The following is a 21937-nucleotide window of genomic DNA, read 5'->3' as shown; positions in this document are numbered from 1 at the left end:
GCCGGAGCTTGGTGAGTAGGGCCCCTTCTAGCCAAGGGAGCAAGTCTGGTTTCCTTCCATTAGACTGAGTTTGAGGCAATGGTGGGCTTCCCTGGCGACACTTGGAAATAAGGATCTGGAACTGCGGAGGCTCCACTGGGTGGGAGACGAAGTCTCAGCATCTAGCTGTTTGAAGATGGCAAGAAGAGCACTTGGATTTGGAAATTAGAAGGTGAACTTTTGAGGCTGCAGCTGCCTGGGAAAGGCGGCGATGGAGGTCTTAGTTCAAAGCACGCAGGTAGCTGATGAATAAATCAATGAAAACGGCAGGAAAAGATAAACCATGGAGATTTTGAAGGAGAGGGTGGACGGGAATGATAGCATGAAGGAAAGGCCCCTCTTCATCCGTCTGCAGCCTTTGTTCCGGCTGAAGAATAGGGGTCCAGCTAGGACTGACAGGCAGGGAGGAGGTCTGAAGTTCCCCAAATTCTGGGGCACAAGGGGAGGTGGGCAGAACCCAGGAGTTATTTTTCTTTTCCTTTGAAATAAAAAGGAAGAAGAAGAAAATGAATATGTATATCAAGTAAACCGATGGACCCCAGAGACAGCCACAGGGGCCTCCTAGCTGGGACGCCATCCCGCACACTCCTGCCTCCTCCATCCTCTGCCCCACTGCTGCCAGAGTGAGCTCTCCTGAACACAACTCCCATCTCGTTTTCTCCCTGCTTCAAACCTTTTAACAATATCCCATTACACTTGAACAAGACCAAACAGGGCCCAGGGAGCCTCCTGGGCTGGGCCCTCACAAGTTCTTAGTTCCCACTCACCATTTCCACCCTCATGGCCGTCTTTCACTCCTCAGGCATGCCTCCTACCTCAGGACCTTTGCACATGCAGTTCCCACCACCACCACAACCCCAGCCCCCACGTCGTTAACTCTCTCCATCCTTCAGATCTTGGCTCTCATGTCACTTCCTCTGGGAAGCCTTCCAGAAAGCCCCACACCAGTCCAGGCTCCCTCAGCACCTGCCTTTCTGTATCCATGTTACCTTTCTTCTGAACACCCATTTCAGCTTGCAATTACAGAATGCATTGTACTGTCATCCCTCGACATAAACCTTTTTTCAACTTCTGTTTTGTCTATGAGAACACAGACTGTTTCTGTTGTGTACGCAATTCTTTCTGAAGTGCCTATTTCAGAACCTGGCACGCAGTATGTGCTCAACAAATATCTACTGAATAAATTAATAAATGAGAGTTAAAGATGAATAAATAAATGAATGATATCTAGATCGGTTGATAGATTGGAAGACTGTGAAGGGTCAAGTTCTCAAGAAGTTGACAAATAGGCATGGGGGGAATAACCGTGGTGGCTTTTAGGAGAGGAAGGTGTGAGTCCAGTGGGAGAGGTATAATGCGTCACTTAGAGTGATCAAGAAGCTGGGAGTCCAGGTTTGGGGCTGCTTGTCTACATAGTCAGTGAGGACACCCAGGACTGCCCTGGAAAGTTGCCTAATTAATATTTGCCTGAATGTATACATTCATTAATTAATAATCCCACTCTTGAGCTTGGTCTTTTGGGAAATCTATACCAATTGCGAAGCCCTTTATGAGTGCCTAATTAAAATTCCAGACTAATTTTTATTATTGATATATGTCTTCTGATTGACGTGATTATAATTATATCATTAGCATATTCAGTATGAATATGAATTAGCTATGAATTGCAGAAAGGATAATATAATCAAAGAAGGTACAATATGCCTTTTAGCCTATTTCAGATGAGTTGCCTGTAACCGTTTTCATGAAGCAGAAATCAAAATCCCTTATAAAGGGTGTGGTAACCCTTCAGATGGCCTCTGTTCGTTGGACACAGCCTGGTCAAGACCTGGCAAGCCAGCTTGTACAAGGAGTAAGAGGAAAGTCACTGAAGTGGACCTGGGGCTGTCTTTGGTGGATAAATTAGGAGTCATCTGTTTCTTCCTCTATGGGGATCCCTGAACTGACCACTGAATTTATTCCATCCGTCACAGGAAATGACGTTGAGAGTGGTAATCAATATGCAATCAATACGCAGTGTCTTACTTTGATATGTATACTTTGGAAATGGCCTGTTTATATGCTTTTCTTGATTGTTTGTTTTGGTTTTTTTCCTGAGATGGGATCTCACTGTCACCCAGACTAGAGTGCAATGGCTTGCAGCTCACTGCAGCCTCAAACTCCCTGGCTCAAGTGATTCTCCCACCTCAACCTACCAAGTAGCTGGTACTAGAGTTGTATGTCTGGGTAATTTTTGTTTGTTTGTTTGTAGGGACGGAGTCTCACTACGTTGTCCAGGCAGGTCTTGAACTCCTGGCCTCAAGCGATCTTCCGGCCTTGGCCTCCCAAAGGGTTGGGATTACAGACAAGAGTCACTGCACCCAGCCCTGTTTATATGTTCAGAACTGACTCAAAGTAGTTAAGTATGAATGCCTAGAGAATCAAAAATATATAAGCACTTTGGAAAGCGAGTGCTGCTTTTCCCAATCAACAGAATTCCATAGGGAGAAGCCTCATCACAATTAGCTGCCTGGTCAATCTCCACTCTTTCACTTAGCCCTACTCAGGGTTGGGGAGCAATATTGGCGTTGCCCAGCCAGCCCTCTCCTTCTCTCACTGGGCTTTGCTCCTTGCAAAGTACTAGTGCCCTGGTCTGCAGCCTCCATGTCTAGCCCAGCAGGGAGGTCAGCAGGTGTCCGGGGCTGCCTGTGTCAGGGTGGGCTCATCTGTCTTATTCTGAGACTTAGCATATGCAGGTCCAATGTTCTGCACCTCAAGCCACCTCTTTCAACTTTGCCTTCATCATCAGTAAGGCTGATATGTTTATCTCTTTTTGCCAGAGTCTTTTGTCTCTCTCTCTCCTGGACTTGAATAAGATATTGCAACGTCCCAGTAAGAACATTCGTATAAAACCATCAGTTTTCCCTTTTTCAGTAAACTCTGAAAAATGCAATATCTCAAGTAGAAATATCATACACTTGGTGAGCCATGTAACTTACTGAACTTCAATTTCCAGCAAGTCACCTGTTGAGTCTGAAAGGCACGGAGAAAACATCGAATATGTACGGCTGCTGGTGGAGTTGGGCGTTTAAGGCATTCTCCCTTCTCACAAACTAGTCTCATTTTCTCAGCCTCCAGACACGGTCCCAACAACTCACCCATTTGATCCAACTCTCAGTCTCCTCCTCCGGCAGCCGGGACACCGTGCGGGGTAAAAAGCGTACCAGCTTCTCCTTGACGGCAGAAGATGTCAGGGCATCCTCCACCTCCACCAGGCTGGCGATCACATCAGCGATTTGGCCCGAGCCTTCCACCACCACACAAGGAATTTTACTTTTGATGGAAGTATTGATGGCCTGGAGGAAGGAGACAGAGTCAGGCAGATCAAAGAGACCTTGGTCCATAGAACCCAGCTCCGGACTAAGGTTCTGAGCCAAGCTGGTAAAAACACATGGACCCATCCCTCCATTTTTTCCTTTGGGGTTTTTATTTTAATTCAGAAGCAAATCAAAAGTTGGCAATTGCTTTATGAATGAGAAATGTAACCTGCTTTATGAAATCTTGCACCCACAACGAGTTCCATAATAAGAACACATATGACTAGCTTAAGTTTTCCATGGGTAAGTGCTTTAAAATATCCCTGTACACAAAATCGATCATTCCAAGTACTGACATAATAGATTTGAGTGGCACGTATTAAGACTGTATTCAGCATTACTGTTGATAGCTTATCTGAAAGAGGTTAGTAGTAACCAATACTCATACTTTTAAGGTATGAAAATAGCTTAAAAACAGCAACCACATGTTTTATGTGATGTTTACTCACACATTTCCCTCCTCAAATAATTTCCCCTGCCCCTGTTATTAAAAATGAATAAATATATCTTCTTTCTGGATAAACACTTAGCACACTTTTATGACCTTTATAATAACTGCAGAGGTCAGCAGAGGAGGATCATATTTTAAGGATTCTAATCACTGGACAGCAAGATACAATGATCTACCTAGAGGTACAAAAGAAATTGAAAAGCACTTGTTTTTAGGTCTGAGTGCTTTCCTTAGAGAAGACATCACATAGAAAGCCAGATGTGTGGTGCCACGATTGGGGACCACAGAGGGTGAGAGTCACAGAGCAGGCTGGGGTCCCTCTGTGTGCCTCAAGTGTCTGCACCACAGGCGGTCGTGGGTGTGCTGATGGGGGCTGAACCAGGAAGCGATGCAGAGGCACCAGCTGGATACTTTCTTTTTTTCTTTTCTTTTCTTTTTTTCTTTTTTTTTTTTTTTTTTTTTGAGACTAAGTCTTGCTCTGTCTCCCAGGCTGGAGTGCAATGGCGCAGTCTCGGCTCACTGCAACCTCTGGCTCCTGGGTTCAAGCGATTCTACTGCCTCAGCCCCCTGAATAGCTGGGATTACAGGCACCTGCCACTGCGCCCAGCTAATTTTTGTATTTTTTAGTAGAGACGGGGTTTTGCCATGTTGGCCAGGCTGGTCTCGAACTCCTGACCTCAGGTGATCCACCTGCCTCGGCCTCCCAAAGTGCAGGGATTACAGGCCTGAGTCACAGTGCCTGGCCCTGGCTGAGTATTTTCTCCTAGTTCCCCTCACCTCTCCTGTCCCCGCTACTGTAGGTTGTTAATTGGCTGAGCAGACGGCACTGGAAACTGCTGTAGAAATGCAGTGCCCTAGATCAGCAGCAGCTCTCCAGTCTCCCCCTACACCCTAAGCCAAGAAATCTTCATTCCAAATCTAATATTTGCTCTGGTAAGATAATAAATGTAACCGTATTTCAATGACTTTTTCTCCACCCCTCTTCCTCTTTGATGTGGCTGCTTTTTCAGATTCGAGCCATTTATGCTGGAAGTTGCAATTTTTTGAATTTTTGGTGATCACCTTGGCGATGACCTTGAGCAGTAGGATATAAATAACTCCCACATGCTTAGCGTTCCAATAATGGAACACTAGACATAAAAAGGTTTTGATACACTGACACACACTGAGAAAAATCTCTATTTTAATGTTTCCTTGAAGATTTTTATTTAACCATGGTCTCAATTGTAAATCTCATAGTAGATACTCAATAAATATCTGTTGAATGGATGAAGAAAAAGACCATTGTTACATAAAAGAATAACGAGAAGTACTAGATGATGATTCCAGATAACTTTGCCAGCACTTACTTTTAGCTCTAGGGATTTACTCTGATGAAAGATCGAGGGTCACAGGTATCTTTAATCTATTCCCTGTCTTAGAGGTAAAATAGGGTGTGTAAAAGGAGGAATACGCAAATCATTGTGGAAATTCATGAAAAAGATGAGTTAAAAATGACTTTCTTGTGCTATTCCTAGAAAAATGAGCTCTTGAAAATTGTTTACAATACTTACTAAAATGCAGTCATACTACCTATGGGGTACTATGCTTATTTATTAAAACTACCTATGGGGTACTATGCCTATTACCTGGGTGACAAAATAATCTGTATGCCAAACCCCGTGACATACAATTTACCTATACATAAAACCCACACATGTACCCCTAAACCAAAAAGTTAAAAACAAATAAATAAAAATATAAATGAATAAAAGGTTTTGATTCAAGTGGATTCTCAAACAAAAACAAACAAACAACAAAAAACGTCAAACAGAAGCCTGGCTGCAGGCAGGATGAACTCAGTCATGAGTCCACACAGATTGGCTGGGAAGTCAAATTCCTGCTCAGTTGCTCAATAGGGCAGGTGCAGAAACATTCAAGAAGTTTCCATGATCTCAGAATCACTTAGGGTTTGGGATTCCATCATGCGACATACCTGTATCCCCACATGGCATATAAATGGGCCTTAGGTGGTCTGGAAACATTTGATTTGGGGGCAATCTGTGTGTGTACGATCATAGCTCATCTCAATGTAGATGGGGTGGCCATAGCTTTCTCATACGTATGCTGATTACAATCTTTAAGTCTCCTGAGTTAATGTCACCTCTTCTCTTTGGCAGGTTGATTGTCAGGGCCAACACCAAGTACACAGGCTATTCATGTCACTGAAATTCTCCTCCCAAATCTTCTTGACTGAGGAACAACCGGAGTCTGTGAGGGGAACGGTATGTGGAGGGTAAACACTACCTACTTGCTGTAGTAAAATGAACTAGGTTAGATTAGATAAGCTCAAATCCCTGAAAATACAAATCTGTTGGATAGGTTTATTAACCAACCTTCTAGAAAACTAAATCAGGACTCACTTTCAAAGTCTCTTTTCCACCTCCTTGGGCAAAACACACGATGGGGATCTTGCCACCGTAGTTGGAATCTGTAACACATAAAAAGTAAAGGATATTTTGAGCTCATTGGAAATACTCATCTACCACTGTGAAAAGTTGGACCAAGAGCTTCTGCCCCGTGAGCCACGGTGTGGAGAGACAGCTTCACATCTCACGGACTTGAACATTATCTACTCATGAAAGACGGATGAGTGTTTTCGCCCCACGCTAGTAATAGCATGACATGGGTCATGTTGCAATTTGTCATTGATACTTAAAATACATATTTAAATATTTAAAGCCTGTGCATTATTTACCTTTGCACCTATAAATTAAACTAGGTTTAAGTTTATCCTTATAATAATGATGCTCTCACTCATTTGCATAATCCTATGCTTTCTTGAGTGAGTGAGAACTTGGCATAACTAGTGGTCTTTCAACAGAGTTTATTGCATATATAGTTTCTTCCCTCATGTATGTCCAATTGTGAAAGGGAAATAATTGAGAACATCTCCAACAAGTTCCTGCCATTATGTCTATCACTAAATCACAAGGTAATCTTGTTTAACGGCAGGACACATCTCAATACCCTGTCCACAGGAAGAAAGAAAGTACATGTCACTTAACTATGGCAAATAATGGCTTTCACTCAACTATTGCATTCTTCTCTTGAGACCACTGTTTTCTGTTACTCAGAAGTAGCCAAGATTCACAAAAGTAAACCATACCATTGTTAAACTAGTAGGTTAGTTTTATCTTTTCTCTCCTAGCTAATTGCATTGTTTCACAAACTCATATTTGTCGTCGCAGATCGTATTTGATCTTAAATGGTATCTACCAGAAGAAGACAGCCAGCTCTTGATACTGACAAACTACAGTGGAAGATGGCCGTATTTATCATTGTCTTCAGCATGTTGAAGGGTACATACCACAATGACCCTGGCAGAAGCATTCCTGGTGTGTTGAAAAAAGAAGAGAAATAACAGTTCTTTGGCAATAAAAATACCTGATCAGGCGTGTTTCTCATGCATCACTCAATAGTTGGTAGCGATTGTTGTTGATGCTGTGGCTGCTATGGTTATTGTACATGTCTGGTGTCCTACTTCCTAACCACTGACCTTGAATAGTGCGCTCAGAGATGTATTTCTCTAGCTGATTCCGGAGCTTTGCTTCCACGGTGGGATGTCCATGACAGCCATTGTCCACGAGCAGCAAATGCGTGTGGTTGTTGTCCAGGATATACAGAGGGTCTCTCGTGAAGTCATCCATAGGGTACTGGGCTGAAAAATAGCCCTGAAAAGTACAGGGAAGCTTGTCTTTGAGACTGTATTATCAGTCAAGATACATGGTGATATTTTTACATATTCATACGAAAGCTAATACTTTAGGTTCAATTATATTATGCCTCCTCCCAGATTTAAAAATTCTGAATTTTTAAATTCAGAGGGATCTTAGTGATCTTATAGCACCGACTTCCTTTTAAATATGAGGAAATGGAAGTTCAAAATGGTAGTGTCACGTGCTCATTTTCTCATAAATGGCCAGAGACAATGTAAGGATCAGATTCCCAGTCCCATTCTTGGTTCATTGCTCCGTGCTCTTTTGCAAAAATTCAACAAAATTGAAATTCAGCATTCAGGAAACTGTATGTGCAAATGTGTGTGTGTGTGTGTGTATTTGTGTGTGTGTGAATACAGGTAGAAGCAGACATTGAAATGCACACATACATAGTTGTCTGGAATCTATCATATGCCATGACCCATGCCAGGATCTAGGGATTAGAAAATGAATGAAATAGTCTTTGCACTTGAGAAGTGCACAGCAACAGGACCACAAAAAGAAGTAATTAAATGGATACTTTGTCCCCAAAATACCAGAGGATAAAAAGCTGCTTGAGGAACATAAAGAAAGGAATCCTTACCAAAAACGTTCCTCACTCTCAAGCTCCATTCAAAGGCATTTAGTTTTTAAAGTATCAGGGTTGCATTAAAAAGTTTTCAATCTTAACTCCAAGAATAGAATTTAATAAGTTTTAAAAATAATATCACCACCAAAACTCAAGGAGAACAGAAGGAAAAAATAGTATTCAGAAAGAATTCAGAGTTTTGCTGGTGATATGATTTTTAAAATGTATTAATTTGAATACTGTAGTGGTTAAAAGATTGTGCACCATGGACCTGCCACTAACGAGATCTGTGCACTAAGAAACTTTCTTACTTTCTGTATGCCTCACTTTTCTCATTTATAATGAGAAGGGAACAGTAGTACTTACCTCATAGTTTTGTTATGAAGATCAAATGAGTTAATATATGTAAAACACTAGAATAGAACCTAGTACACAGTAAGTACTATTATATTAACATTAGGTTTTGTTATTATGATTAATGAATTACTTATTAATTTTAATTTTCCTAATAAAGGTATATGGCTATGCATTTCACTTTGAGTGCGGCTTTGGCCATACTGATATATTAATATATATTATTCTCAATAGGTAATGTTTTCATTTGCATTGCTTTCTAAGTTATCTGATATTATATTTTTGAAAGATCATTCTAGATCCTACATTTGTTTACCAGATGGTTGGGATAGTTGGTTGTTTCTTAATTTCCAAATGATTGGCAGGTTCTTTAATCTTCATATATTCATTTCAAGTTTTACTTGTTGCCAGGAAATGGGCCCTATAAGCAGCCTCTAGGGAGATTTTGAAGTCTTTTCTCATTCCTATTCAGGGGTAAAAATACCTACATTTTCAAGGCTTTTTGTGAGTCTGTGAATTAACACATGTACTGCATCTACCATGGGGATAATTACACAACACTGCATTGACTCCCGGACTCCCGTGCCCATTACAAATATTGCTAATTGATAATGGTATTCTTTCCCACTTAGCCTGCCACTGTCCTCAAAAGCCTGCTCTAGGCCACTCTCATCCCTGAAGTTGGCATTTTATGTGAAACCATTTTGCCATCCCTTGTTGAGCATGTAATAATAATAATAGAAGCTACCATTCACTCTGTACAATTAGATAAATCAGTCCCATAACAATATAGGTTATTATTATAAAAAACTTGAAGAAGGGAACTGGCTCCAGACTATGCAGCTCGAAAAGGAATGATTACTCCAACCCCAACTTCTCTGTCTTCGAAATGTACCCTCCTCCCCCTCTACCATGCTTCCTCCTTGAAGATGCACAAAAAAACACCTCCCACTCTCCCCTGCCCCTTATATATCTCAAAAATGGTAACCAAGACACAAAAATAAAATAATTCTAAAAGAAGAATCACAGCAATTCCAAAAATCCTTAACATTTGCTGCTTCTAAGGAGCCCAGATGGGAGAAGGTATAGCTTAAATGTGGATATCTGAACATTTGGCCCAAAGCTTCTGGGCAGAGAACACCTGTTGCTTAAGAAGGTCCTCAACTACTAGAAATGTTGTTTTCAAAATGCTACACTTGATACAAAACCCATATGTCTACCTTGTATTTTTAACATGAAAGGCTCATTATTCTCTAAATATGTTCACGGGAAACATTTGCCGGGTGGAGGCTGGGGGTTGTCTCACAACCTTCTTAATGCCAAATTAACCAAGGACAATATCCATTGATTTGTATTCCTCTGAGTGTAGCCAAGCAATCAAGATACTGCGGTTGGGCTTGAGCCCTCCTGAAATGGATGTAAGCCTTGGTTATAAAGAATAAAGAACCTGACTCTGATATGAGATTGCTGAGAACACATCTTAATGAACAAAGCAACATTCATTGTTAACTCTTTCCCAGCAGTTAATTATGTACGTCATCCTTGTTTTCAATTCCTTTAAGGTCCCAAAGACACTCCTTGCAAGGCAGACTTCCCCATGGTCTGGCTCCATCACAGAGCCCCAGGGTTCAGGCCACAGGCTCATGCCATGGTCTTTCTTCCATGTGACCTAGCAGACCTCCTCCTGTCCCACCCGTACCTCAGCATCACAATTCCTGATGAGGGTGTCCCGGTTGGAGACCATGCCCCAAGCTGCCACGCCAATGGCCACAATATTCTCCTCTGAACTCCTGCTGATGGTGTTATCTCTCACCACCTCCCCAATGTACTTCATCAGGCCATAATGGGTGCCTCCCGTGAGAATCCAAGCACCTGTCAACACATAGGAACAGTAAATGGTCAACCGGCACTGGGCAAAGTTTCCATTCTGGACTCACAGACCCCTAAAATCAAGTCCCCATCCCTGTAGGCGTCAGGACACAGCACTGGCAGCTATGTTGTATGGCAAGGAAGAAGAGGGGACCTCAGACAGTGCTGCTGAGAAGTGTTCACTTAAAAATACAGATTCTTGGCCAGGCGCAGTGGCTCACGTTTGTAATCCCAGAACTCTGGGAGGCTGAGGCGAGTGGATCACGAGGTCAGGAGTTCATGACCAGCCTGGCCAAGATGGTGAAACCCCATCTCTACTAAAAATACAAAACTTAGCCAGGCGTGGTGGTGGGCGCCCGTAATCCCAGCTACTCAGGAGGCTGAGGCAGGAGAATCGCTTGAACCCGGGAGACGGAGGTTTCAGTGAGCAGAGATCACACCACTGCACTCTAGTCTGGGCAACAGAGTGAGACTCCATCTCAAAACAAAACAAAACAAACAAACAAACAAACAAAAAAACAGATTATTGACCCTATTCCATATCTACCTCATCAGGCTCTCTGGGAGGTGGGTCCAGGGAATCTGTCTGCATCTTTAACCAGTCTCTAGAGGACTCTCATGGACAATGAATGTCTAACCAGAGTCTCTAAACAAGTTAGGCAATGCCACCATGGTAAGCCGGGCACTCTGCTCCTGGACCCCCATATTGGTTGGATTCGAATGAATCTTCCTTGGATAGCCTTTGTGTCAATAACTTTGCTTTATAAAACACAATTCTGTATGCTGGCCTTTTTAAGGTTTAGATCTGATTATCTTCTCAAAGCTAAGGGTTATACAGGGTTTTATTGGGGAGGGGCAAAGTAGAATAAATACTATACCTACAAAAATATTATTTAGCATAAAACTAGAATCTAAAGTTGGAAATGACCCTAGTATAATATGCTGCCCACGTACGAATCTACCCTCAGAGCGGTCACTGGCCTCTCTGGATTAGCTCTTGTAAGAAAGCATCAGGAGCTGAGAGGCAGCCCCCTCCTCCAATCGTTAGAAAGTCCCTTTGTTGACTATTTCCATTCTCTAATTTTACTACAGTCTTCAGTAATGAGGAACAATTTTAGTCATCTCCACATCAAAGTCCTTCCAATATTTTCAGGTAAGTATGATGTGATCCTTAGAAGTTTTACACCTATTTCTTTTAACCAGTTCTTACAGGGCATAAATCCAGCCTCTCAGCACACGGTCTCCTTCCTCTAGACAGATTTTGACACCGAGGGCTAACCTAATCAAGCCTGCCAAACTTCACCTGCCTTGCTTGCTTTTAACTGCTTCCATCTAGTTGATTTTAAAATCTATGTAGCTAAAAGTCATGTAGACAAACAATATATAACTAAATCACCACTAGTTTCCTTCTAGATAACATCTCTGACATATACGTCACTATGATAACAGTTGCTAAAGTTGTTTTTCAGGAACTAGCGAGCTGCTCTTATCCAGTTCAAAACAGCTGAGACTGTTGACTCTTCAACTGGGCGTGCACATATGCCCAAGAGATGACCTTTCAATGTCAGAGGGCCAAAACTCCTCCCTCAGATCACGCTAACACTGCCATTTTCTGAACAGGTGTCCTATGAAGAGCCATGAACCCTGACTACACCTGCACAAACCACCAATTACCTCATTCCTTCTCCACTGCCTATCACCTTTCCCCACGCCATAGAACAACCGCCTCTTAACTCCTTAAATATCCCTAATCCTTATCTTTGAGGAAGCAGATTTGACAACTGTTCTCCCATCTCCTGACTGGGCAATCCTTTTCTCTTTTGCAAAACCCATGCTTACAGTGATTGACTTCACAACCATTTCAGCCATTTAACGTTCCCTTTTAAAATGAGACAATGGGAAATGAAGGTAGCACTCCAAGTGGACAACCAGCAACAATGAAACTATTCAACTTCTTCAATCGCTTCACTTCATCTACATAGAAATAGGCGTCCCAGCCCAGGGATTTTTTTTGTCTGTTTTGTTCTGCTGTATTCTAGCACATAAAACAATTTCTAGCACATTATAGGCATCCAGTAAGTATCTGTTTGGTGAATGAACAAGGTGTGTTCAGGATTTAGTAGCAAGGAAGCTGAGTTGCTCAATTTTGTATCAAAGTGACAACCCACAGTGTCCCCTCTGGTTGGTCAGGAAACTGAGAAAAATAAATGGGAAAAACAAAACAAAACATCTCAGTTTCTTCCTGACAACAACAACAAAAAAAAGCCCACATCTAGATTAGGACACGTTTCCTTAGTTCTATTAGTCAATATTAATTCTGCATAAAGAGGTTTTTGGTTTTTTTGTTTGTTTGTTTGAGACGGAGTCTTGCTCTGTTGCCCAGGCTGGAGTGCAGTGGCCGGATCTCAGCTCACTGCAAGCTCCGCCTCCCGGGTTTATGCCATTCTCCTGCCTCAGCCTCCCGAGTAGGCGGGACTACAGGCGCCCGCCACCTCGCCCGGCCAGTTTTTTGTATTTTTTTAGTAGAGACGGGGTTTCACCATGTTAGCCAGGATGGTCTCGATCTCCTGACCTCGTGATCCGCCCGTCTCGGCCTCCCAAAGTGCTGGGATTACAGGCTTGAGCCACTGCGCCCGGCCAAAAGAGGTTTTTAAATGTTAAGGCTGGATAAACTGAATCTAATCATGAACAAACATCAACTAATTCCACTTTGAGAGACAGTCTACAAAGCAATTGGCCTATACTCTTCAAAAAATGTAATGCAAGACAAGGGAAGGCTAAGAACCAGTTCCAGATGTAAGAAAACTAAAGAAGAAAAAAAAAAAAGCAAAGCTAAATCGATTTGGAATACAAATTGAGAAAAAATAATGTTTGCTCTAAAGGACTTTGTTGAGATAATTAGCAAAATGTGAGTGTAAACTGTGAGATAGCAGTATTGGTCCATGGTAACTGTTCAGGTTTGAAAATTATATTGGGCTATGTGAAAAAAAACCCTGTCCTCAGGAGGGGCATGTTCATCCACTTAGGGAGTTAAGGATCATGATTCCTGCAACCTGCTTTCAACAGTTTCCCCCAAAATCATATGTAGATATTTATGGAACAAGATGAGACAAATGTGGGAAAATGTTAACAATTGGTGAATCTAGGTGAAGAATGTACAGATGTTCATTGCATTATTTTTGCAACATTTTTGTAGATTCAAAACTTTTTAAAATATAAAGTTAAAAAGAAAGAAAGTGTTTCAAGTAACACAGCCTTAGTTGCTTTGACCTCAATCAGACACAGGATGCTTACAATTTCTCAGGCACCGTCACTACTTTCAAAAGTGCATCACCGATCTCACAATTACAGACCAAGCAAATTACAACTGTCCTTTTCAATTCGCCAGAACCGAAACTCTGGGGAAAATTTTTCGTGTGTTAATAACAAAATGAAAAGCTTACAAGATTTAAAAAATTCCCCTAAGGAAGCACCTTAACGCTGATTTAGAGTTACTTTGTGACGCTCCCCCACTATCTGCCAGAGCTCCCCGTCCATTCATTTGAGGATATTGCTTTCAATAAAATAACGATTAATCAGATGGTTCTAGCAGCATCCGGATTCTCCGGAACTGCACACGGGAACTGCCTCCTCTGCTCCCCAAACTTGGTGCAGCCCGAATGGAAGAACCGGGTCGCTGCTCCGACCCCCACCTTTGGACTGCGCGATGTAGATGAGCCGGCTGAAGATCTTGCGCATGCGCGGCTTCAGGGCGAAGTTCTTGGCGCCCCCGGTCACGGAAATGACCAGGTTGGGTGTTTTCAGGTGCCAGTGCTGGGTCAGCAGCTCGTAGAGGGTTTCTGCGTCCGTGTCGCAGGACAGACGGATATACTATGGGGGGAGGAGCAGAAGCATCAAGATAAGCCTGTGTTCTCCTGAGGTCGGGGTTTAGCATCCGCGCCAACACCCCTCCCACGCTTGCCTGCTTCTAGAAGAGGGGCGGGGTGGGGGCAGCAGGGATCGTGGCACTGGGAGTCCCAGGCGGGGGCCATGCCAAGGACCCACGAGGAATGGAAGTGTGAAAGGAAAATAAATCTTGGGGCCCGAAAATTCAAGCTAGGAACTGCTTGGGACAAAGCTGCCTCCCACTCTATTCAAAGTCACCCCTCAGCTCGCAGAGATGAATGCAGATCTGATTCCCTCCTTTGGAGAGGCTAATCAGAAACTCAGAAGAATGCAACCGTTTGTCTCTCGTCTACTTATGACCTGGAAGCCCCCTCCCGTTTCGAGTTGTCCCGCCTTTGCCTGGTGAGTTGTCCCACCTTTCCAGAAGGAACCAGCGTTCATCTTACATATGTTGATTAATTGTCTCATGTCTCCCTAAAACGTATAAAGCCAAGCTGTGCTCTGACCACCTTGGGCACGTGTTGTCGGGACCTCCTGAGGCTGTGCCAGGGGCGTGCGTCCTCAACCTTGACAAAATAAACTTTCTAAATTCACTGAGACCTGTCTTAGATATTCAGGGTTCACAGAAGGAAAGCAGAGTTGTGGGGAGAGCGGGGGCGCTGCAGGGGCCCGGAAAAGCCCCATAGGCCACGTGGAGAACTTTGGACTTTGTCCTGAAGGCAGAGGGGTACCTTGAGGCGTTTGAAGCAGAGTAAGAACAGGGTGGGCTTTGCATTTAGGGAGTCCTCCAGCAGCCCTGCTGAGGCCACAGGGAGGTGAGCAGAGCTGCGGGCAGCAAGAGAGGGCATCGGCCCACTCCGGGGCAGAGGCCCTGGGGAGAGTCAGCAGTGGATGGGGCTGAGTCATCTCCCAGGGATGCCGTGGGGGTTTGGGAGATGAGAGGCCCGGGCCCTGCAGGAGCAGCCTGTGGACAGTGCTTTCATTGAGACTGGGGGCAGAGAGGATGCAGGAGGGGCTGTTTCCCATCATTAAACACCTTTGCAAAACCTTGCTGGAGAGCTTGCACAGTGAGTATGGAGGGAATGCATATTCAGGGCCATATGTGCCTCAAGAGTACACAGAGCTAAACAGTAGGGTTCACAAAAGCATTCATGGGGCCCTGGGTAGCAATGGGGCTCAAGATGGGTGTGGCATGGATGCCTGCTTTGTGTGTGGACACAGGAGGCTAGGTGATAATCCAGTCCTTACCTGTTGAGTTTTCCTGTTGAGCATAGCCTAATAACTGCTGACTGGCTTTTACAAGATGTCTCGTTTTCTGCAGTCTTTTTTGGTGTTCACTAACCATCTCTCCTGCCTCCATCTTACTAGACAATTCCAAGTAAATCAAGGTAGCCCAGGTCATTTTGGCCTATGAATTAGCTACCAAAGCAGAAAACCACTGCTTACCTTCCCTTTCTTCCCCAGTGTCTCAAACTGAATATCCCCAAAGGCGTCCGTAGGAAATTCCTTGGTGTGTTTCTTGTAGTTCCATTTCTCGCTTTGGTTGATCTGGGTGCCCTCCATGTGCTGGCTCTGGGCATAGCCACACTTGCACACATTCTCCCTGATAAGCACGGTGATGTGGACAGGAAGGAAGGATTTCATTGAGCCTGCTTATGGAAACTGGCATTGTTAACTTAAATAGACACACAAAGGATACCTTCAAGTCTTATTTTCAGACTGTTTTCATCATCTCAGTCGCTTGCGTAGAAACTAGTTTGATGTGGACCAGCGCAGTGGCTCACGCCTGTAATCCCAGCACTTTGGGAAGGTGAGGTGGGCGGATCACTTGAGGTTAGGAGTTCAAGACCAGCCTGGGCAACATGGTAAATGCCCATCTCTACTAAAATACAAAAATTAGCTGGGTATATTGGTGGGCGCCTGTAATCCCAGCTACTCAGGAGGCTGAGGCAGGAGAATGGCCTGAACCCAGGAGGTGGAGGTTGCAGTGAGCTGAAATCACACCACTGCACTTCAACCTGGACGACAGAGCCAGATGCCATCTCAAAGAAAGAAAGAAGGAAGGGAGGGAGGAAGGAAGGAAGGAAGCTAGTTTAATGTTTTATCCCTGTTGTTTATTGTCTCTTCACCAACAAGCTGGCTCTGTGATAGGACAGAACAGACCCCTGCCCTCATGGAATCTAGCTTCGGTCCATGGGACTTATGAGACTGAGTTTCAGAAATCTGGAAACTTTATTCAGCTTCTCAAACAGTTCATAACCCACAGGAGCCCTGAGTTGGCCTCAGCACCTCAGCACCAACCCTGCCAGTTTGCCCAGCCAGTAAGGCTCTTCTGAAGCGAGGTGAAAAATCCTTCCCATGGGCCGAACTCACCGGGAAGATGCATTCCTTTGGCAGAGACCCAAAATGTTCCAGACTCTAGAGAGATCATCCTTTCCTTATTGGACATTAGCTGCTAGAGAGACTTCCAATAATTTGGGGTAGATGAGGACAAACTGTGCGGTAAATGAACACAAGTTCTTCTCATTAAAAATGCAGTGGAACTAAATTCATCCATTAGGTGACACAGAGGCATAACAGGAAATTGGAACAGGATAAAAAGATATGCAGTCAGTGGTAAATCCTCTTGCCCTGTGCCTTTGCCAACATACCACTGTCACTTGACAGATACTGACTGAAAATCCACTCTGAGTCAGCCCTGGGCTGAGCTTCACAGTAGCCCAAGACGAGCTGGATGTCCTTCCTGCCCTTAAGTTGGTCTCTTAGGAATAGCTAAGCACGACAGCTGGCAAAGTGCAGAGGGACAAACAAAACACCTCCTTTCACTCTCGCACAGCCCCTCCCCTGTCAGGCTTGCCATGAGGGTTGGAAATGACGCAGAGTGTTTCGCTGGGCCTGGAATGTGGCACCTGCTCCCTCAAGGTGACTTAGGTTATGGTGGTGCCATACATGCAAATCAAGGATTAATGAAGGCAGTGGCAACAGAAAAGAAGCAAAAATGCAGTTAAAAAAAAATCTAAAAATACATTCTATGACTATTTGACCTCTCTATCGAGGGCATCCTGAGAAATGTGGTCTCCAAAGACAGGAGCAACAACCACCAAGATTCCCATTTAGCCAAAAACAACTCCCGCTCAGTGAGGCACTGTTCACCCTCCTCCCAGCTTCCTTCTGCCTGCCCCACCCACTTGGTTCTGCATCTCTCCCTGTTGTCTCTCTGACCAATCTTTGGGCAAGATCCAAGGGTGCTAGGGATTCGAGGGGGCCATGGCCAATGGAGAAGGAGAACAGAGAGTTCTGTCCCGAGAAGGCCAGAGAGCAGCAAAGTGGGAGACATGTTTGGTCACTGAAACAGGCCCTAAGGGCACAGCTCTCCTTTTGTCAGTGGGTGACTCAATGCCCTGATTTGCCCAGGACAGTCCCAGTTTACACCTGTTGCCAAAGTCCTGGTAGGATCGGTGCCTCCATCACTCTTCTCCACGTCCTAGACCCCACAATAAAGTCTGTGGCCACGCATTCACCACTCACCTACTAGGAAAGGCATCCCCCTCTGCAGATGTGGGTCAGTACCAGGATGCAGGGTCAGATAACAAGATTCAACCCCACTCACCCCCAGCATCCTTGTGCAGTGCACAGCCCAGGCAACCATACATGGTGACTCTGGAGCAAGGATCCCCTGCACAGGCTGAGTCAAAAATATATAAACTGAGGAAATCCTGTTAGGGTTTGCTTCCAGCTGGACTCTTTATCTTATATTCTCTGTCCCCATGTTTCTGGCACATCAGGGCATTTAGCAAATGTCCTTTGAATGAATGAAAAAATGAGTGAATAAATACATTGATTGATCTTCTTTTAAATAGTTTGTATCCTCAACGATTTTTGTAAAGTAGATATGTTTTCCTTCCAGAATACAAGCTTAAGTATAAATAACTGTTCATGGCAAGAGAAAGGCTGTATTCTCAAGGTCTTCATCACTGTTCACCTTATTTAACATATGGCAAAATGTAGGATCAATTCTAAAAGCACTCTGTGGTGGGAGGTCACATTTTCGTTTACAAGCTGGTAATAGTGATATATGCATTTCTATGACTTTCTAAAAACACAACAGGAGCAGAAATGAGTTGCCTTATGGGCAAATTTTATGACCACTCCAGAAGCAGATAGATTCCCAGCCAAATTGTGGCCAAGTTTCTGCTGCCTGGATGCAATTGGCTTCAGCTGGAGCTGCTCTGCTACTAGTGATCTTCTTGAAGTACTGGAAGCCCAGGGTAACTACCAAAGCCACTCAACAAAGAGACGCTATAATGAGGAACAAATGCTTCTCAGCAGCAATCCTCACAAGGAGCTTGCTCTCCTGGGGGTTGGGGATGCTGCTGGAGATACATCAGGGCAGGTCCCTGCTAGAGATGGTGCATTGACACAGACTCCAGTGAGACTGTCTCTTCTCTCCAACCTCGTCTACACAGTAGGATCAAGATGAGCCTGTTCATATAACTGAATTGTGGAAATGCTCATAATTGACAAGCCCAAGGATGGGAAGTTAATCCAGGATTGACATAGGCATCCCTTTCTTAAGAATTTGAAATTAGGACCAAAGGAGCTGCTCCCATCTCTCTGTAGGTCTGGGCCTGTGACGTGGAAGATCAGGCACCACAACACAATCATAGCTACTCTGAGAAAGAAGAGGACAGGGTGTGTAGGGAGAGGCGGAGTCAGGAACGGACAGAGGAGACCTGCCGAGTACCCCTCATCAGTCACTCTTTCTAACCACTCCAGAGGCCTGGCCACTGTCTGATCTTAGGTGGCATTTCTTTATCCCTATAGTAAATCCCTCTTTAGGTGTAGGTAGTTGAGCTCCTTGTAACCAAAAGTCTTAATTACCACACAGTATGAAAATGATCCCTATTCAAAATATTTCTCCAGGCATTTAATATTTTCTAAAGCTATACAAATTGAGCTAGAGACTGGATCCAAAATCACCCTCCAGCAGCAAACTCGCCTCTGTGTTGGAACAGTTCCCAGGGCATCACTCAGTGTGGCCAAGAAAATGTCAACCAGGATTGAGAACGATGTTCTCAGCCCTCTCCTTTCCTAAGTGTTAGGGCACTTCCTGAGCCCAGGCTGCTTCCTCATGCTCCTCTTCTCTCTCCATGGCCTCCACTGTCCCACCATCCTTTGGGAACTGTCCACTCACCCAAGCTCATTGGAGGATGGGGGAGAGAATTCCCTGAACCACCTGTTCTTGCTATAACTGAAAACAGACTGTTGAGCCCTTTTCCCTGCTAAGAGTAGGGGTGTGTCACAGGTGACCTTGACCAAGAGAGCTGCCTGGCAGCTCTGGTCTGTGGGCTGGTAGCCCTCTAAGCACCAATTTGTATGAATTGGTTTATAAATGGAGAAGAGAGATTGCCAGGAAGGCATTGGGAGTGCAGATACCTGAAGGAAGAATAGGGATGACAGATAGGAGAAATGAAGAGGACAGGAAAGCATCAAGACCCTAGTTCTACCCCCTTGGACCAAGTCTGAATCCTGTAGTACTACACTGTCCAGTATGGTAGCCACAGACCTCACATGGCTGTTTAATTTTGTATTTAAATTAAGTGAAATTAAATAAAGTTAAAAACATTCCTTGGTTGTCCTAGCCACATTTCAAATGATCAATAGCCAAACGTGGCTAGCGGCTACTGTATTAGATGGTGCAGACATAGAATACTTTCACCATGGCAGAAAGTTCTGTTGCACAGTGCTGCTATTGTGAAGGTAGCATTCTTTCTGTTTCTACCTGGAACCCAGCATGGCCAAGGAAGTGAGAAGGGACTAGAACAAATCCAGACCTAGGAGCTTACTACCCATAGTGTGCCAGAAGGTGGCTCCTAAGCTGGCAGCACATCTCAGAGGACACAGCAGCAGGGGCAAATGTGCGGCACCATCTTGCAGTGGCATCCACAAGAAGTCAGAGTAGAGAGGCAAGGGTGCGTTGGGCTTAGCACCAGGGTGGCAACCCTGGAAACTCTCAGGAGAGACTTTGGCAGCTTATGTCATCTAGTGTGGCAAGTAACAGCAAAACCAGGGTATCAATATAATTAATCGTCACTTCACTTGATGCCCTTGTCTGATGGGTAACTTAGATTACATGGAGTGTTCTCACTACCTATGGCGAGAGAGAAATAATAAATATGGGGGATTCAAAGATTATAGAATCCTGCATCCTTGCATCCCTTCTGAGATGGGAACTGAGGTGTTCCTGTGCTCTGCTTGTGTTGCTGAGGGCTGTGGCTGCCCACCACATCTCCCTTCATTTTGACCCAGACTTGAGGTGTAATCAAGCACTGTAAGGTGGACAGCCATAGGTTTCCCTAACCTGCATCTACTTCCCCTTCTGCTAGTAAGTGTGCCCTGATTTTCCCATGAGGAATCATCCCTTTCTGCACTGGGTTCACCTGGACACATCACCCAAGGCTTGCCAATCAACATATTCCACTGTCCAACACAACTAATCCATCCTCCAGTCCTAGGGGTTAGTTTAGAGATAGGCACATGGCCCAAGCCAGACCATTAAGAGCCATGAACATCAGCCCAGGACTTTTGATGGAATTGCTAGGAGCAAGGCCCTCTTTGCTGTAAGTGGCACGTGGAAAGCTGATAATGCACAACCAACAATGACCATTTTGCCTCCAATAGTGAGGAGCCTGTCCATCAGAGAAGGACAGAAACAACAGGTGGAAAGAAACAGAGTCTTGGCAACATTGTTGAAGCCCTGGATCGGGCTGTGCTTTTCAGCCACAAGATCCCATTATCACACCCCACAGAATCCCCCCTCCAGCTTCCACTTATGCCAGTTAGATTGAACATCTGTAACTGAGAACGTGTTGAGGAATTTGTTCTGCCCAAAGCAATGTCATTCTTAGAAAGGGAGGCAACTGAGGGTATAGAAAAGGCACAACCTTGGAATCAGAAAGCCTGGGCTCAAGTCTCTCATCCTTCTTCCACTGGACATGTGACCATGGGTAAAATACTGAACCTCTCTGGGCCTCACTTGCCTTAAAGATAATAACAGCTTCCTTGCAAGGAGATTGATAGTATTAGCAACCCAGTATGTAAGTCCCATTCATGAAACATACAGGGGATAAATAGTGGACTTACAGAGCTTATACTTTGTCGGAATGACTCATGATGCGTAAGTTTATACCAGTGACAAAGCAGAGATCTCTGTTTTTCTGATGTTCATTTTCTAATTCACATGGAGTAAGAATTATGCTCTGAAGTATTATGGTAGGTATTTTATATGCTGTGTCACTGAATACCACCACCACCCATGAGGTATACTTTTGCTAGCTTTTTAGGATAAGAGAATTAGCTTTAGAAAAGAGAATAATTGGCTCAAGGCCAGCCAAGTCAAGGTCGAAACCAAAACTGGTTCCAAAGCTTTTTTCTTATTTCTACATCCTTCCTCTGTTCATTGCCTCTGTTCAACAGAGGGTCTTTTCATTATAAATTACAGCAGCAACTTCCAATTAATAGCTAGACTGTTTCCTGCATTGCCAGCCAACAAAAAAAGAAGGGGCAGAGAGGAATAAGGAGAGTGGGAGGTAGGATTAAAGTCGTTTAATTAGATTCAAATGCATCTTCTGCATAAGGGGTGAGCACTAGTCGACCC

The 21937-nt window shown here is 44.2% G+C and overlaps 1 protein-coding gene across 9 annotated transcripts in view; it reads right to left on the bottom strand.

Moving 5' to 3' along the window:
* The window catches only part of LOC105473878 (transient receptor potential cation channel subfamily M member 8), a 97652-nt gene that overhangs the window by 61966 nt on the left and 13749 nt on the right, over positions 1–21937 (bottom strand). For 7 of the 9 annotated variants that reach the window (XR_982559.3, XM_011728023.3, XM_011728022.3 and 4 more), the window contains exons 4-9: positions 15727–15883; positions 14088–14265; positions 10226–10398; positions 7385–7559; positions 6249–6316; positions 3177–3374 (exon numbers count right to left, since the gene is read on the bottom strand). Coding sequence is in view for 8 of the 9 variants with exons in the window: in XM_011728023.3 (XP_011726325.2) it covers positions 3177–3374; positions 6249–6316; positions 7385–7559; positions 10226–10398; positions 14088–14265; positions 15727–15883 (949 nt within the window). In the remaining variant the exon portion in view is untranslated. Of the gene's footprint in view, positions 1–3176; positions 3375–6248; positions 6317–7384; positions 7560–10225; positions 10399–13838; positions 14014–14087; positions 14266–15726; positions 15884–21937 lie in introns of those variants that run through there. The other 2 variants (XM_011728029.2, XM_011728030.2) reach the window with 2 other exon arrangements.

The sequence above is a fragment of the Macaca nemestrina genome, chromosome 11 (genome assembly GCF_043159975.1).
Source record: "Macaca nemestrina isolate mMacNem1 chromosome 11, mMacNem.hap1, whole genome shotgun sequence".
Lineage (NCBI taxonomy): Eukaryota > Metazoa > Chordata > Mammalia > Primates > Cercopithecidae > Macaca > Macaca nemestrina.
Note: the sequence above shows the minus strand (reverse complement) of the source record. Positions and strands in the feature narration are given on the sequence as shown.